The 16,524-nt window shown below is 32.9% G+C and overlaps 1 protein-coding gene and 1 pseudogene across 1 annotated transcript; both read left to right on the top strand.

Moving 5' to 3' along the window:
• Positions 1 to 9,400: 9,400 nt before the first annotated feature.
• LOC120218805 (probable protein arginine N-methyltransferase 1) lies at positions 9,401 to 11,966 on the top strand. The gene is made up of 5 exons (XM_039215700.1): positions 9,401 to 9,654; positions 9,789 to 10,009; positions 10,685 to 10,772; positions 10,932 to 11,047; positions 11,188 to 11,966. The coding sequence occupies exons 2-5, from the start codon at positions 9,971 to 9,973 to the stop codon at positions 11,305 to 11,307; spliced, it is 363 nt and encodes a 120-aa protein (XP_039071631.1). The 5' UTR covers positions 9,401 to 9,654; positions 9,789 to 9,970; the 3' UTR covers positions 11,308 to 11,966.
• A 980-nt stretch (positions 11,967 to 12,946) lies between these two features.
• Positions 12,947 to 14,946, top strand: LOC120218804 (annotated as a pseudogene).
• The last annotated feature ends 1,578 nt before the right edge of the window (positions 14,947 to 16,524 follow it).

Raw genomic sequence — 16,524 nt, 5'->3', positions numbered from 1 at the left:
CGAGAAAGAAAGAAAGGGAGAAAGGAAAGTAAGAAGAAGAAAGGGAGATAAGGTAAATTTTTTTATATTTAAATTAGTTTATTATTATAAATGTTTAATTTGTTAGTTTAGGGTTTAGGGTAAAACAAAAAGCAGCTAATTAGTTTGTTAGTTTAGGGTTATATGATTGTTAGTTTAAGTTATAGTATACATAAATTAAAAATTATTTAATTAGTATATGTTTGATAGTTATATAGTTAAAAAATAATTAATTAGTTTGTTTTGTTAATAGTTAGTTATATAAAAAAATTATTTAATTAGTTTGTGTTAGTTAAATAGTTAAGTTATATTTGTTTGTTGAATTTATATTATATAAAAAATTAGTTAGTAAGTTTATTAGTAGTATATTATAATGAAAAAATAGTTTATTAGTTAGTTTTAGTTATATAAAAGAATATTTTATTAGTTGTTTAAGGGTTTAGCGTTTACGTTTAACTTATATTTTAAAAAGTTTAGTTTGTTAGTTTATTAGTTTATTATATTATAAGTTATTATATTAAAGTTTAGTGTTGTAAATTAGTTAGTTAGTTTATATTAGATTATATTAAATGATTTTTTAAATATTGTTGTTTAATTTTTTTTACAGATTCATTCCAATGGCTGACCAAATTCCACTGTTGAGGCTTGACAATGAACATATTTCAAGTCATTTGGGAATAATGGTGAATAAAATATTTGTTTAATGAATTATAATTAATAAATATTTGAATATTATTTTATGATTGTGATAATTTTTTTGAAATATTTAATTGTAGGAGGACGAGCAGCGAGTCCTTCATCTTCGACTACATAAAGTGCCCAAGCCACACCCACTAATAGAAGAAAATTTGCAAGAGGCTGGATTTTGGTATATCACATTTGTGCGAGATTACAAGTTGGTCCCAGGTTTGATCAGTGCGTTGATTGAACGTTGGAGACCAGAAACGCACACGTTTCATTTGCCGTGTGGCGAATGCACGATAACTTTGGAGGATGTGGCAATGCAACTCGGGGTCCAAACTAATGGGATGCCGGTGGTAATGTCACATGAGTTTAATAAGGTGGAACAACTTTGCAACTTGTTTCTTGGGAAAGCGCCCGTACCACCAGAGTGTAAAGGGTGGCGGGTGAGGTTGTCATGGTTGAAGAATGAATTTCAACTTCAATCAAATAGTACGGAGCACGAAATTATATATGCAACACGAGCATATATTACAATTGATTGGGGGAATTTTGATGCCTGATAAATCCGGTAGTTATGTTCACACTCAGTATCTTCTTTTTTTAACAAATTTTGAGAATTGTAGGCAATATAGCTGGGGTTCGGCGATATTGGCGTTCTTGTATCGTGAGATGTGCAAGGCGTCATTAGTCGTGAATGATAATAATACAGTAGAAATCGGTGGATGTCTGTTGCTGCTACAATCATGGGCTTGGCATAGACTTCCGTTTTTGACACCGATTAGTCGGACTGCGGTTGACTTTCCACTTGCCGGAAGGTAATATGAATCCTCTATTTTAATATAAAATATTAATTAAAAAATATTTATTTTGATTAAAATTATTGAACAAAATGTCTCTATTTTTGTTTTGATTGATATACAGATGGAGGCATAAAATTGAAGGCACAGGGTTGGTGCACAACAACATTAAAGAGTTCAGGTTGAAGATCGATATTAAGGCCAAAAAGGAGGTATGCATAATTTGTATTTTTTAATTATTATTTAAATTAACTATATTATTTGATTTAAATAAATTTTATTGTTTTTGTAATTTTACAGTTTAATTGGAGACCATACATGAATGAAGAATTATTTGCGTTGATACCGCACGATATTTTAGATGGGTTTCAATATTGGTGTGCTGTTACACCATTGATCAATTTTGCTTTTGTTGAGATCCAATTTGGGGATAGAGTGCTGAGGCAATTCCACTTCCACCAACCTATTCCGCGGAGTCCATGAGATCATGACCTCCTCCAAAACTTAGATGGTCGTCGTCCAGTGAATTGGGTTGAGACGCATGACGACCTGCACAGATTTGATGGTCGTCGTAAAGAAAGCGTTAATTGGGTTGAGAAGCATGCAACCTACATTAATTCTTGGAACAATAGGGCTTCATTCATGCCAACTCTTGACGCCATTCAAGACGACGACTTTAATTTTGAGACTTCGGCTTACCTTGCTTATTTTTTGGATAATGGAAAGCCGTTCCTCACAACAATAGTAGAGAGGCGACAATTTTTGAGGTTTAAGAAAAGATTTGGTAAAGCTGAATACTCTTTACCGAGTGGGAGTGGGAGTTCATCTCTACAAACTGAAGCGGAAATGACCGATGTGGATAATAGCGCACCACAATCGTTGCATCACGCAGTTGATGATTCTACTGGCCCGGCATACATACCAGAGTTTGTGCAGCCTGAGGCACCCATCTATTCTCCTACGTTTTCGTCGACGTATGACTTTGAACACATGACAGTTCAAATACCCCCAATGAATGAGGGGGATGGGTACAATACTCCTGAGCCACAACGGCCACAACGTATCAGATGTCCGCCCCGACATTATCATTCAACAACACCCCGACATCGACAACAATTGTAAACTCGTTTGCTATTTATTACAAATTATTTATTGAAATTAGACTACTTTTTTTAATCTTAACAATGATTTTTAGTATCAAATCATTACTAGTATCAAATAATTAAATATTTAGTAAATCAACTATTTTAAATCATTAGTATCAAATAATTAAATATTAACAATAAATCCTTATTAATAATAATTAGTAAATCATTAGTATCAAATCATTAAATATTTAAAAATCATTAATAAATTCGACTATGTATAAATTTAAACTCAGTAATCCACACTTGTACACTCATTTGTTAGTATTCTATAATTATTAGTAATAATTATTAAATCATTAGTATTAAATGATTATTATAAATAATTACTAAATAATAACTAAATAATTATTATAAAATCATTATTATAATGATTATTATCAAATCATTACTAAATCATCAAATATTTAAATCATTATTAAATCATTTTTATAATGATTATTACTAAATCATTATTATAATGATTATTATCAAATCATTACTATAATGATTATTATCAAATCATTACTAAATCATCAAATCATTAAATATTTAAATCATTATTAAATCATTTTATAATGATTATTACTAAATCATTATTATAATGATTATTATCAAATCATTACTATAATGATTATTATCAAATCATTACTAAATCATCAAATCATTAAATATTTAAATCATTATTAAATCATTTTTATAATGATTATTACTAAATCATTATTATAATGATTATTATCAAATCATTACTATAATGATTATTATCAAATCATTACTAAATCATCAAATCATTAAATATTTAAATCATTATTAAATCATTTTTATAATGATTAATAAATACATAGAAATACATATATGATTACTAATGATGAGGCCTATATCTTGGTAAATTAGGACAATTGTTTTTTGAATAGCCTTCACCCCTACATAATCCGCATCTCTTTGCTTGATCTCTCTCTATAGCATGAAAATCCATACTGGTATGAATTCGAGTGGACTCAAGTCGACCCTTTGGACTTCTGCGAAGCATTGGATTTGGTAGCCATTCATCATGATTCTTTTTGGGCCAATATGATTCATTCGGGATCTGTCTGAACACATAGCTGTAGACATTTAATATCCTACGTAGGTGGAAGCATTCATCAACATAAGTGTATGCGCTTACACCAGCATACATACATGCAGCGACTGCATGAGCACATGGATATTTCCATGCCTGAAAACGACCACAATCACACCATTTGTGTCGTAAATCAACTCTAAATGTTTGGTCTTCTCCTCCGACGTTACGACGTATGCACGACACGACAAAAGTATGACCAACTCGGTCGAAATTATGAACAACCATTGATGTTTCCAATCGCTCATTTGCTTCTATTGATTCCACCACTGTAGGAGCCCAAGTTTTACCTCTATTTATGAGACTCTCAATTTCCTTGCCTTTGTCCTACCAAACTTTACCCAGTCTAAAGTACGTCTCTTTCACCACACTCGCTATTGGGAGATGGCGTGTACCTTTTAGTACCGAATTAATGGCCTCAACAAGGTTTGTGGTCATATGTCCGTATCTCCGACCTTCATCATATGCTTGCGACCATTTTTCCCGCGGTATTTTTGAAGCCCACTTCCAAACACGCTGATCATCGTAAAATACCTTCAAATTCTCCAATCTCTTGTCAAAATTTGGTCGACGTAGTTCGTATCCTGTTCCATAATATATTGTGTTAAACTGCAATTAAAAAAACCACGTAAAAAATACACAAATATTGAAAATAAAACTTACCCATGCTGACTATCTCGCTACGAATATGTGCGTTATGAAACTGGTCGATACTATTCTTGCCAATATGACGGATACAAAATGTCGGATATGCATACGGAGGTATCCAACGACTTCCTGGTCGTTCAATTGCCGCCAAAATACCCGTTCCTCTATCGGATATCAAGCAAACTCCATCTTCACGAACGACATATTGACGTAGATTGGTCAGAAAGAAATCCCAAGCCTCTGTTGTCTCTCCCTCAACAATGGCGAATGCAATTGGGAAGATATTTCGCTCACCATCTTGAGCAACTGCCATCAAAAGTACATGCCTATATTGACCATACAACCACGTACCATCTACTTGGATCATACGTTTGCAAAATGGAAATCCTTCAATACATGTCTTGAATACCCAAAATAGTCTATGAAATATTTTCTTCCCTGGCAGAAGTTGACCTTCTTCGTCATATGCGGGCATGGTTTGAGACTTCACTATAGTTCCTGGGATAAATCGCTTCATTGCTTGTAGCAAATGTGGTAGCTCATTGTACGATGTATCCCAATCTCCATACGTCAACTTCATTGCCTTCATTTTCGTATTCCACACCTTGCCATATTTTACTTGATATCCAAATTGGCTTCGAATAGATGCAGCTAACACTGAACAAGATATCCTTGGATCCTTTTCAACCATCGCCTTCACGTATTCACATATTACATCGGAGTCCAATAGTCGGTGGTCTTGTTCGATGGAGTTTCGCAAACATGTGTGCGAACCATTGTACCTCGTGATGACCCAAACATCGTGCCTTTGATTTTTCGACACTCTGATCTTCCACTTGCACTCTGGGCCATATTTTACACACTTTGCGTATAGGGTTTTCTGGTTGGACTCTGCAACATGGACATCAACATGGCATTTGATGCAGTACTCTTTAATAGCCAGCGTAGCTTCATTTTTTCCTCTAAATTGCACCCCAACTGAAAATTCACCAGAATTATCGAATGATTCAGTCATTTGGTACGAAGGTAAATGTGTCATGTCTGGGAATTCAGGTGCCCTCATTGCATCATAATCTATCTCGTACATGTGAGGAGTAGCTTCATACGGTGTCGGAACTTCATCAATTGCACCTCCACCAAAAATATTTTCGTCGCCGCCCAAAACGGGTTCTTCAGTTTCTTCATCTTCGTTTGAATCATCATGAATTTCTCCCCATCGATTTTCAGCGTCAATATCAACAACCAATTCCGGTATGTTTCTCGTCTCATACTCTGCTGCTGTAGATGTCCCCCCGACTTCATTTACACTTTCCAATAGTGCCATAAAACTGTTCGGGAACCTGTATGTCGGCTCCTCAAACTGACTATATAAAGCCATTTCAGATGGATTTTGAGCCACACCTCTTGATGACCCAGGAACATCACATATGTTACGCACATCAACAAATAATTCAATAACTGCTATATTGGTTGACTCATGTAATCCAACCATGGTTCCAATATCATCATCTTCTTCAAGTGGAACTGCAGCATATCTGACTGGGTTAGAGCATATCATAAACCTATACCTCAAACCATCAACTGCAGCTCGAATTTTTCTTTCTATCTTATGCTTCATTTCTATAAATGTGATGTCTTTTTTGAACATCATATTTATTGGTTTTTCAGACTGAAAAACTACTCCGACCTCATTTTCCATAATCTGTCCATTATAATGGACAATCGTGAAAAAGTTGTTGCTCATTTTCTCTACAAATAAAAAAAATAAATTAATTTAGATTAAAAAATTAGATAAGATAATTTCATAAATTATTAAATATAATATAATATACTATTATATTAATGATCAAATAAAATTTATTATTTAACTTGATTGATTGCTTACTAATAAACCTAATAATGATTTGATAATTACTATTAATCTAATGATTTGATATTTAATGATTTAATAATAATATGATTTAGTCATAATCACTAATAATTATTTATTATAAATATTTAATGATTTAGATTTGATACTAATCATTTAGTAATTATTACTAATAATAATGATTAGTTTGATAATATTTTTTATTTTTTAAAAATATCAAACAAATTTGTTAGGCAAAACTGTTGAGATAATGTTCTCGAAATAATTATTTCGCGAGATAATGCGTTGTCCGGATTATTTCATTCAATTAATTTTTACTTCTTATTAATATACACATACAATGTAAATTAAACAAAATATTTTTAAAACAACACTAAATATTTTTAAACACAATATTTTTTAAAACGGAAATTATCTCGCACAAATTAGTTATATAATCTAATATAAACTTACTAACTAACTAATTTACACATACACAACAACAAAAAATGGACAACAAAAAATAATAAATTACTCACGTCTTTATGCCTTCTTCCTTTACTTTCTTTTCCTGCCTTGTTTCTTTCTTCGAATCAATCTGTACGTGGGCAAATATTGTGAAATAATGTCATGTATGTGTAAACAAAATATTTATTTAAACAACAATAGCTCCCACAAATTAATTTTATATAATCTAATATATTATAATATACCTTAAACTAATAAACTATTTCTTTATTATAATATAACTTAGTTAAAATAACAAACTAATTAAGCACTAATTAATTTTTTTATAATATAACTTCAACTTCAACGAACAACCTAATATACGTTTAAAGACACTAACAAATTAATTAATATTTTTTATATTTAATAACTTAAACTAAGAAACTAATTAACTAATTTTTTATATAATATAATATATAACTTAAACTAATAAACTAATATAATATAACTTAAACTAACAAACTAATAATTTATACTAACAAACTAATTAACTAGATTTTAGTTTTACCCTAAACCCGAAACTAACAAACTAATAATTTCATATAATAAACTAAATTAAACAATAAAAAAATTACCTCACGAACTATGTTTGAGCCTTTATCTTCTTTTCTTCTTCTTCCTTTTCTTTCTCTCGGCAAAGTTTATATGTGCTGGTTCTGCTTGTGCTTCTACCCTAAACCCCATATCCTTTATATAAAGCAACTGAGCGTTGGACAAAGTCATTAAATTTGATTGTTGAAGCAAATAATATTAGCATTGCATCGTCTAACTATTGAGCATTGAAAGGCTGACAGCTAAATTAACGCTGCAATAACGCAACTATAGATGCAACACATACAGCTACGGGTGCAAGAATCTCTGAGCTATGATGCAACGCATGCATGCAGCTACAACAGCTACAGGACCTTGGTCGCCGAGACTCCATGGCGACCTACCTACCACGCCGCCGTGACCTACACCGTTCGACGTGCATGGCCATGCACAGTTCCCACGTCCAATGCACAACATGCATCCCCTCCCCCATGCATTCCCACGTCCCATGTTGATTGCATGGCGACCTATTCCTTTGCAAAATACACACAGGTCGCCCGGATGCCATGGCGACCTCTAAGGTCGCCTGGATGCCATGGCGACCTCCAAGGTCGCCCGGATGCCATGGCGACCTCCAAGGCCACTGTAGAATTCACCCCATTCCAGCAATTAATCTGGAATGTGCACCATATCGTGAAAAAAAAATTCGAGAACATTATCTCGTGAATTCACCAACTAATATCGATCAAAAGACTTATTTAAACCATTTAATTAGTTGAGTATCCAATTGAGTACAAACAAAAATAAGGGAATGGTTGATTTTCTTTTGAAACAGTTAAAGAACATTTTAAATCTTTAATTTTTTTAATCATTAATATTTGGAAAGTTATTTTATGATTATTAATGTTGTTAATCTATAACAAAATAATCATTGTATTTCTAACTCTTGTTAAATTAGTGATATAATATATTAGATTAAATATTAATTTTTGTATTAACATATCATGTCATTAATTTAATCAAAACTAGTAGTGATAAATGAATTATGTTAATGACCATAACATAATTTTTCAAACATTATTCGTTAAAAAAGAAATTTATTCAAACATTAGGGAATGTAGTTATAATTTAACTGTAATACATAACAAGCATGCAAGAAGGAAGTAATAGCCCGCGCCACACTGGAGCTCACCTTTTTCCCAAGCAGCACAAGCGGAAAGCTCCCGCGAAAACCCTAATCTTCCCACGCTTACCCCTCCACAAAACCCTGATCACTGTATTATAGAAGAATACGGGTCGCCTTAAATGCAACAACACAGCTCAAAACACCATGAACTCTTCGAACAGTTTTGAAGGAACTGAGATTCGCTTCCAAGACACTTACGACGAGGAAATCGCCATCGACAGCTCCAATCTCGACGATTCAATCTTAGCCGTTGATAAAACTCCTGAAGCTGTTTCCATAGGAGAACCCTACGTCTCCTTTTTCGGTTATGATGGCGATGATGATAAAACCAGTGCTGATTATTACTTCGATTCTTACTCTCATTTCGGTATATTTTCTTCTTTCTCACCCACTTTATTGGTTTTTAACCATTATTTTTCGTGTTGATTAGAAAACTACGGAAAGGATCATATGAAGAAGCTTCCGATGATGGGAAGAAATTTTAAATCTTTGCAAAAGTTGGAACTCTTTGAGTTCGGTAGTTTTCTTATATCTATCTAATTTCTTTTTAATTGGTGGCATATATATGGAACTAGCATTGTTGGTATTAGATGGTCCATTTGATTGAATTGACTAATGTTTCAAGTCTATACATTGTTTTATTTACTCCCAGTGAGCACTTCCATTTAAATCTTATTTTGATTTCCCCATTTTTGCATGTATATGCAGGTATTGATGAAGTAAGTGTGCAGCAACTTGTACCCTTGAATCTTGTTTGGTTATTTTTGACTTATTTTTGGAGTAGTATTGTTTTGGTCACCATTCCTTGTGAGATATTGGGTGGCGAATATCTGTGAACGAAGGGTTGATTGTAATTGTTCTTTTTTTTTTCTAAGCTCACCCATGAATTAATGCATCGAACTTGCTATCCAAAATAAATATCTTTTTTGCACTTACCTTCTACTTCAATTTATGTAAATTATTTCTGCATTAGTATTCTTGGTTAAAATGGAAGAACATGGTAGGGCTGCATAATTTTTTTCATTTTTTTGTTTGGAAAAAGTTTCTCCTCTATGCTAACCTGGAGTCCCTGTATTTTAGGAAATGCTCAAAGATGTAGTGCCGAGAACAAAGTAGTTCTTGATGTGGGAGCTGGAATTGGAATTTTGTCCCTGTTTTGTGCAAAAGCAGGGGCAGCACATGTTTATGCTGTATGTCTTCCAGTTTACATTTTTTCTTTTATTTTCTGTTCTAGTTTTTGTTTATAATCTGTCTGACCAAATTCTTACGCTCATGGTGTCTTCTCTTATTTTCCTAATGTGGTTAATATTTCTTCCATTACTAGGTTGAATGCTCTCATATGGCTGATATGGCTAAAAAAATTGTTGAAACAAATTCTTACTCAATTTTTTTATTGTTACAGTAGTCACAGTTTTGAAAGGAAAGATTGAAGAAATTGTGCTTCCAGTTGCAAATGTAGACATTATTATATGAGAGTGGATGGGTTAGTTTTTATTATTTGAAAATATGTTGAATACAGTGTTATATGCCCGTGATAAATGGCTTGTAAGTTACTGCTATCGTTGATACTATAAATGTCAATAATCAGTTTTTTCATGGTGGGAGTTTGTTTTTGCACTTTTATGATGTAGTAGGAAGTTCTTGATGAGCAATTTATGTGTGTGCCATGTAAAACTGATATTCAACCTGGAATACATGCATGCAATTAAAGGTGGGAAATTCAACATGGTAAATGCTTGGCTTGACACATTTGTCGAGCTGTTTGTGTTAGGCATTGCTTATTTTTAGTTGTGATGAGAGGCTGCCTGCATTTTGTTTTTCTTGTGATCATCCAGTATTTGCAGCTAACCTACAAATCTAAATGTCAACAGAACCTTTTCCTTTCGTACACTTGCTAGTATATCAAGTTCTTTTTCTTGGTTGGAGGCGCATAGAATGGCAGCTAGCTACTTGGTTCATTAAATTCTCTAAACATGTTGCTTAGATGCTGTGATTTGTACAAGGTGGATTCTAAGTGGAGGCTTAGATCAAATTGAAACTTCAATTCCATGATCATGTCAACTTCTCCTGTGCATTTTTTTCCTTGTGCTTTCATATGGTGAAGGGACTGGGCCTTTAAAATTCATTTTCACTCTTATTTGCTCATGTAAGCAAAATTTGTTGGTTTCTTCTATGTACATTCTTTTTCATTCAATTTTCTTATTCCTTTACCCGTCTCAGGTCAATGATGTAGTTGTGCTACCAGATAAAGCTTCTCTTTACTTGACAGCTATCGAGGATGCAGAGTACAAAGATGACAAGATTGAATGTGAGTATAGCAGATTGCTGATTTGTTATTATTCTAGATTTTTCACGTTCATATGTGTTTGTATGCTTTCAACCAGTTTTCCCATTGCTGTTCATCGGAATTCGACTTCTTTAATCTTATATATACCCATATTTTCTCCATGGCACCATCTTGCTACAGTTTGGAATAATGTTTACGGCTTTGACATGAGTTGCATAAAAAAGCAAGCTATGATGGAACCTCTTGTTGACACGGTTGACCAGAAACAAATTGTGACAAATTGCCACCTTCTCAAGGTGAGAAATACATTGTAGAAGAATTCTCATGTGTATGAATATATAATTGGTATCTATATATACATGATTGCTGGAAATCCTTTTGAAAATAATGTGTTTGGAATACATCTGAATTTTTCATTTTGCATTTCTGGTTTCAGACAAAGGATATTTCTAAGACGATTCCCGAGGATGCTTCTTTCACTGCACCTTTCAAGCTTATTGCAGAACGTGACGATAACATTCATTCTTTCCCAAATTCCGTTTTCAATCAGCAGTAATAAACTGCAGAATCTTCCCATTCTTTGTCCTTTCTATCTTATTGATGAATACAAATCGGGGAGCATCCTAGAATATTTTTGCCCTTGGTTTATGGCAATACGGAAGTAATGCATCTGCTAAGTATGGAGTTTTGGTGCAACTAATATTTTTTTTCTTCTCACTACTGCAAATCAAAAAACAAAATGCAGGACCAAAATCGCGAGCCACCCATTGGAAGCAAACAGTGTTATATTTAGAGGATGTGCTAACCATATGTGAAGGCGATGCAATAACTGGGAGCATGACTGTGGCGCCAAACAAGAAGAATCCCCGAGATGTGGATATAATGGTCAAATATTCATTGAGCGGTCGACGCGGTGTGGTTTCAAGAGTTCAATTCTACAAGATGCGCTGATTTTGTTGCCAGAGTATTTCTTCATTATTACTAGCTGCTCCACCACCTTTGTTACCGTGTTGGAGAAGACCTTATTTGCATGTTTCTTCAACGTTTCACTTCGATTTTTTTTTTCTATTCCTTTGCTGTTCCTCTGCTTCCAATCACCCTTTGTACTTTCATTTCTCTCGAAAGTTATTCTCCGAGAGGAAAAAAATATAATAATCAAACCAAGAATCTTATAGAAACGCTATCATGCTGGAAATTGAATCTATAAATGCTTCATATAGAAAATGATAAAGACAGGTGCATAAGCTTAATTAACTCAATCAGACTGTTCTCTTCTCATACTTTCAGGATTGGTCAAGACTCACAAAAAGTATATATTATACGAATTGACGTTTAAAAAAGTTAAGTGATTGTAAATTAGTAATCAAGATTGATCAAAATATATATTAATATACTATTAATTAAGTTCATGAATTAATCGTGTATTAGTTTATTAAAATGAATAAAAATGATTATTTTAAATTACGGTTAATATTATTAAAGGTAATTAAAAATATTATTTTAAATAATAATTAGTATAATTATAATAATGTTTTTGTTTTTTTTATTTAGGATAAAATACATAAATGGTCCCCAATTATAGGATACTACTTTGTTGAGTCCCCAACTATTAAAAATTACAAAATGATACTATAACTATAAGGCATTGCTTTGTTAAGTCTCTCAACTATTAAAAGTTATAAAATGATCATCGACTATTCATTATGTTTCAAACTCGTCTTTTCAGTTAAAAAATTGATAACAGTCTGAGTTGGATGTTAACATATTAATTGAGAAATGATAGTTGTTTAAGATTATGAGGTCATATTTTATTATATATTAGTTAGCAAGTTAATGTCTAGTTTAAACTACTGTCGACTTTTTAATGAAAAATGACGAGTTTTGGAACATCATGAATAGTCAGGTGACCATTTTGTAACTTTTAATATTCGAGTAACTCAAAAAAGTAACACCTTATAGTTGAGAAATTATTTTAAATATTTAATAGTCAGAAAACTCAACAAAATAATATCATATAATATGAATCATTTGTGTTATTTACCTTTTAATTAGTATTTACTAAAATGTTTATCTAGAATTATAGATCTAACGGCTACAATAAGTTCAATTGCTCCGTAGCCACCAAATAACTAAGCCTCGGCCCCATTCTGATACGTACCCCCCGCCACCAAAATACCGATTAGAGGCGGAGGCACCGGATGCCGCCTAAAATGACGGCTACTGTCACTGTGGTGATTTTTTACTTTGACCGGACGTTAATAGACGGAGATAGCGACAGATGGGTTGTGACGGAGATGGGCCTCCTCGACCTCTTCAATCAACTTCGATCTACCTTGCCTTGGAATTCCCTTATGGTTTGTTTTACATTTGACTTAAAGCCCCCTTTTCAATTTTAATTGCCATTGCTAGTTAATTGCAGTTTTTCATTTTCTCACCGTGTGATTGCTGGGGGAAAAATCGATTTATCTATTAGTGAAATGAAAACTTCAGGGAGCATCTTATAAAGTTTCTTCCTTCACCATTTTCGAGGTCTAAATAAATATGCTTATTACTAGGAAGAAAGTGGGAGTAGTAGGTTTTCTGAAATCGATGCTAATAATTTACTACTCTACTGTGAAATTAGCTTATTGTGTTAGATCAAATCTGCTATTTGTGATTATTAAAGACTAAAAGATCATGATTTGTTGTTATCTGTGGTAAAGGCTTGTATTTTGTGGTTATTGCCGGGGAAAAAAAAGAATAGAAGCCTTTTTGATTTCATGAACTTTGTTGTTATATGTTAAATCTATTGTAGGATAGGATGATGAAGGAGCTTCATTCCCAAGGGAAGACTGCTGATGATATTGCAGAATCCTTGAAAAAGACTCCGGTAAATCCAAGAACTGCTGCTGCCATTAAATCCGCCTATGCGCTTGGGTAGTTATCTTGGACATCCTTTTTTTTCATGTTTTGTTTTTTTTCAAAGCTCTTACGGTTAATGTTGGTTACATGGTACGGAATGTCAGATGCGATTTGAGGATACTTAGTGATGCAAATCAGTTTTTCATCGATAAAATTTTGGAACATCATGGTCTGTTGGGTTGCTTTTCAAAGATCTATACGAACCCAAGCTATGTGGAAGAAGGAAGGCTCAGGATCTTTCCTTATCTCCACATGGCTGCAGTCTATGTCCAACTAATTTGTGCAAGGTAAACATGTTCACTGATAGATAATATTTATCAAATCATGCGATGATTTCTGATTTATTAGTTTTCTACTTTTTGTTGATTGAACATCTGGTTGATTATCTGGAATATTAGTTTATCCGAAGCTAAAGGATTGTTGGTTCTGCATTTGCATTTTGTAGACATGTAGGTTTTTATTTCAAGGAAATATGCTCATTCTTCATTGTTTCTAATCATCTGAATTTGTTAATGCAATGCTCATTCCTTGTCGATTTGCCTACAAAAATAGGATCGATTTATCTCTGTCTATATGTTGAATTTTTATTGATTTGGGATCTGGTTGCTTGGGTAGAATATTTTTCTCATTTAGCAGTTTTGCATTCTGTAATCCAAGTTCTACTAACAAAAGAGAAAGAACAGTCCTAAAATATTTTAAAGTTAAAGTTTCATTACAATGTTGGCTAATGCTCAAGAGACATTCTTGTTTAGTTGCTCTGTTACTGCTGAATAGTTACTGGATTTTAGCATCCCAGAATCATATACCTTATATTGCTCTAAAATATTTTCTTCGGAGTGGTTGATTCTTCGTCGTAAATTAGAGTTTTAACCCCGATTTCTATTGTAGGGTCTAGTACTTGACCTAATCTGTGCTTCTGCTCCTGAGAGAGGCAGCCAAATTTTATCTACCTGGGAGATGGATCAGGTGATTACTGCCCAACTCTAAAGCTTCGAGACAGTGATTATGTGATGCCAAGGAAGAACTACCCTTTATGGAACCGTATTTTTAGTGACCGAGCTTCTGTCAAAGCAGAAGTTCATGAATGGAGCAATGGTGAAGAGCTCGAAAGAATCTTGCTCCACCTCATTAACAGAATATCTTCCGAATAAAAGCATCTTCTACCATTTTTTTTCTCAATGGAACTCATCTGGTGGCAAGCTCCACGTGTCGATATCTTCATCTGAACCCTTAAACCATCGAGGGGTCATATTGCTTCTAATTTTACAATGCAGGCATATTTTGGGAATCTGTTCTGGTTTAATTCTTTTTTTTCCCTAAATTTGAATTTTTTTTTTAAATGACATGTTACTATGAAGAATCTATTTGGGAATATCATGAACTAGATATTACTAATATTTTCCTGGAAATTTATGATATTGTAGTCTCTCATGCACAGTTTTCACATAAGTTGTCCTGCAAACCTTGACACCGTTACTGTTTTGCCTCTTCTCCATAGAAACCTTAAATCCTGCTTCATTTTCATTATTATTGCAAATAAAAACCATAAGAAAAACAAGGCATTTTATTTTATTTATTTATCTTGGTTGTGACAAAGGCATTTTATTTTATTTATTTATCTTGGTTGTGACAGAGGCATTTTATTTTTATTACACCGGATATCAAATGGTTATTTTGATCATTCAACTTTTAAAAATTATAAGATGATCATTAAATTTATTAATTTTTTATAAAATAGTCATTGTGATGTTATAATATTTATAGAAGTTGGATAAATTTAATGATTATTTGTTATCAGTGATAATATTTAGGATAACTTATACCAATGGTCACTGAAATTTTATGGTGTTTTACACTTAGGTCATCAAAATATTAATAAGAAAAATCATTGGAGTCATTGTTATTAAGAGAATTAATCTTTATTTTCTTATTGATAAGATGGTGACACATGTCTCTTTAATGGAAGAATTGATTTAATGAGGCACTACATTTCTTAAGCAAGGTCAAGGGTTCAAAATCTGGCGTTTGCAAATGGAGCAAACTAGGTTGGGAGGATCGTCTTTACTTCTGCAATATCTGATCTGGTTTAGCAGATGAATAGATCAAATATTAATGATTAATAAAAAGAATAAGAAAATAACATATGTGCATGTGGACTCAATTGTTGTTGACATGTGAACATATCATATTAATTGTTCATAGTTTAATGGTCTAGTGATCAAAATGATTTTAGTGAAAAAAATATTTCGGTGATGAAAGTAAAAGTATTTCAGATTTTTAATGATCATTGATATATTTACCTTAATGTTTAATAAATAATTTTAAATATTTATTAAATTAATTATTATCTTATAACTTTTAAAATTTAATGAATTAAATTATCTTTTAAATATAATTCAGTAAAAGACTGACATCTGATGTACGTTATTCTTTATTTGAGAAAAAAAGGAGTTAAAACAGGTCATATATATATATATATATTAATAAGGGCTGGATCATAAGTGACATGAACAAAACCAGGAGAATGGGCCAACACATATACAATTCATCCAATGGCCACCAAAACAGACTTTTAGTGGACAAGTTGGAACCAATGAATAAAAATAATATCAGCCAAGATTACAATATTCTTTATCATCAAAAGGCTATAAAAGCAGCAGTATAATTACAGAATTAAGTATAACTGAGATCAGCAGGTCCACCAAACTCGTGGGTCAATTACCTTCCCCTCTCTTCACCCATTCGGAATCTAATCTAAATACCAAAGAAAGAAAGGAGCCAAGGCATGTGCTCGTCTGCGCAGTTGTCATCAGTTGGCCACAACATATAAAATCCACATTTCCCCCCTACACCGGTACCTACCCTCATCAGA

Source organism: Hibiscus syriacus, unplaced genomic scaffold (genome assembly GCF_006381635.1).
Source record: "Hibiscus syriacus cultivar Baekdansim isolate YM2019G1 unplaced genomic scaffold, ASM638163v2 tig00110201_pilon, whole genome shotgun sequence".
Lineage (NCBI taxonomy): Eukaryota > Viridiplantae > Streptophyta > Magnoliopsida > Malvales > Malvaceae > Hibiscus > Hibiscus syriacus.
The sequence above is the reverse complement of the archived record's forward strand: the minus strand, read 5'-3'. Positions and strand labels throughout refer to the sequence as shown.

Excerpts from the sequence above, each read along its gene's own strand:
- LOC120218805 (XM_039215700.1), top strand. The coding sequence starts at position 9,971 with ATGTTGAATACAGTGTTATATGCCCGTGATAAATGGCTT. Across the intron at positions 10,010-10,684 it reads ATGCCCGTGATAAATGGCTT|GTCAATGATGTAGTTGTGCT; the intron begins GTAAGTTACTGC and ends TACCCGTCTCAG. Across the intron at positions 11,048-11,187 it reads CAAATTGCCACCTTCTCAAG|ACAAAGGATATTTCTAAGAC; the intron begins GTGAGAAATACA and ends TTCTGGTTTCAG.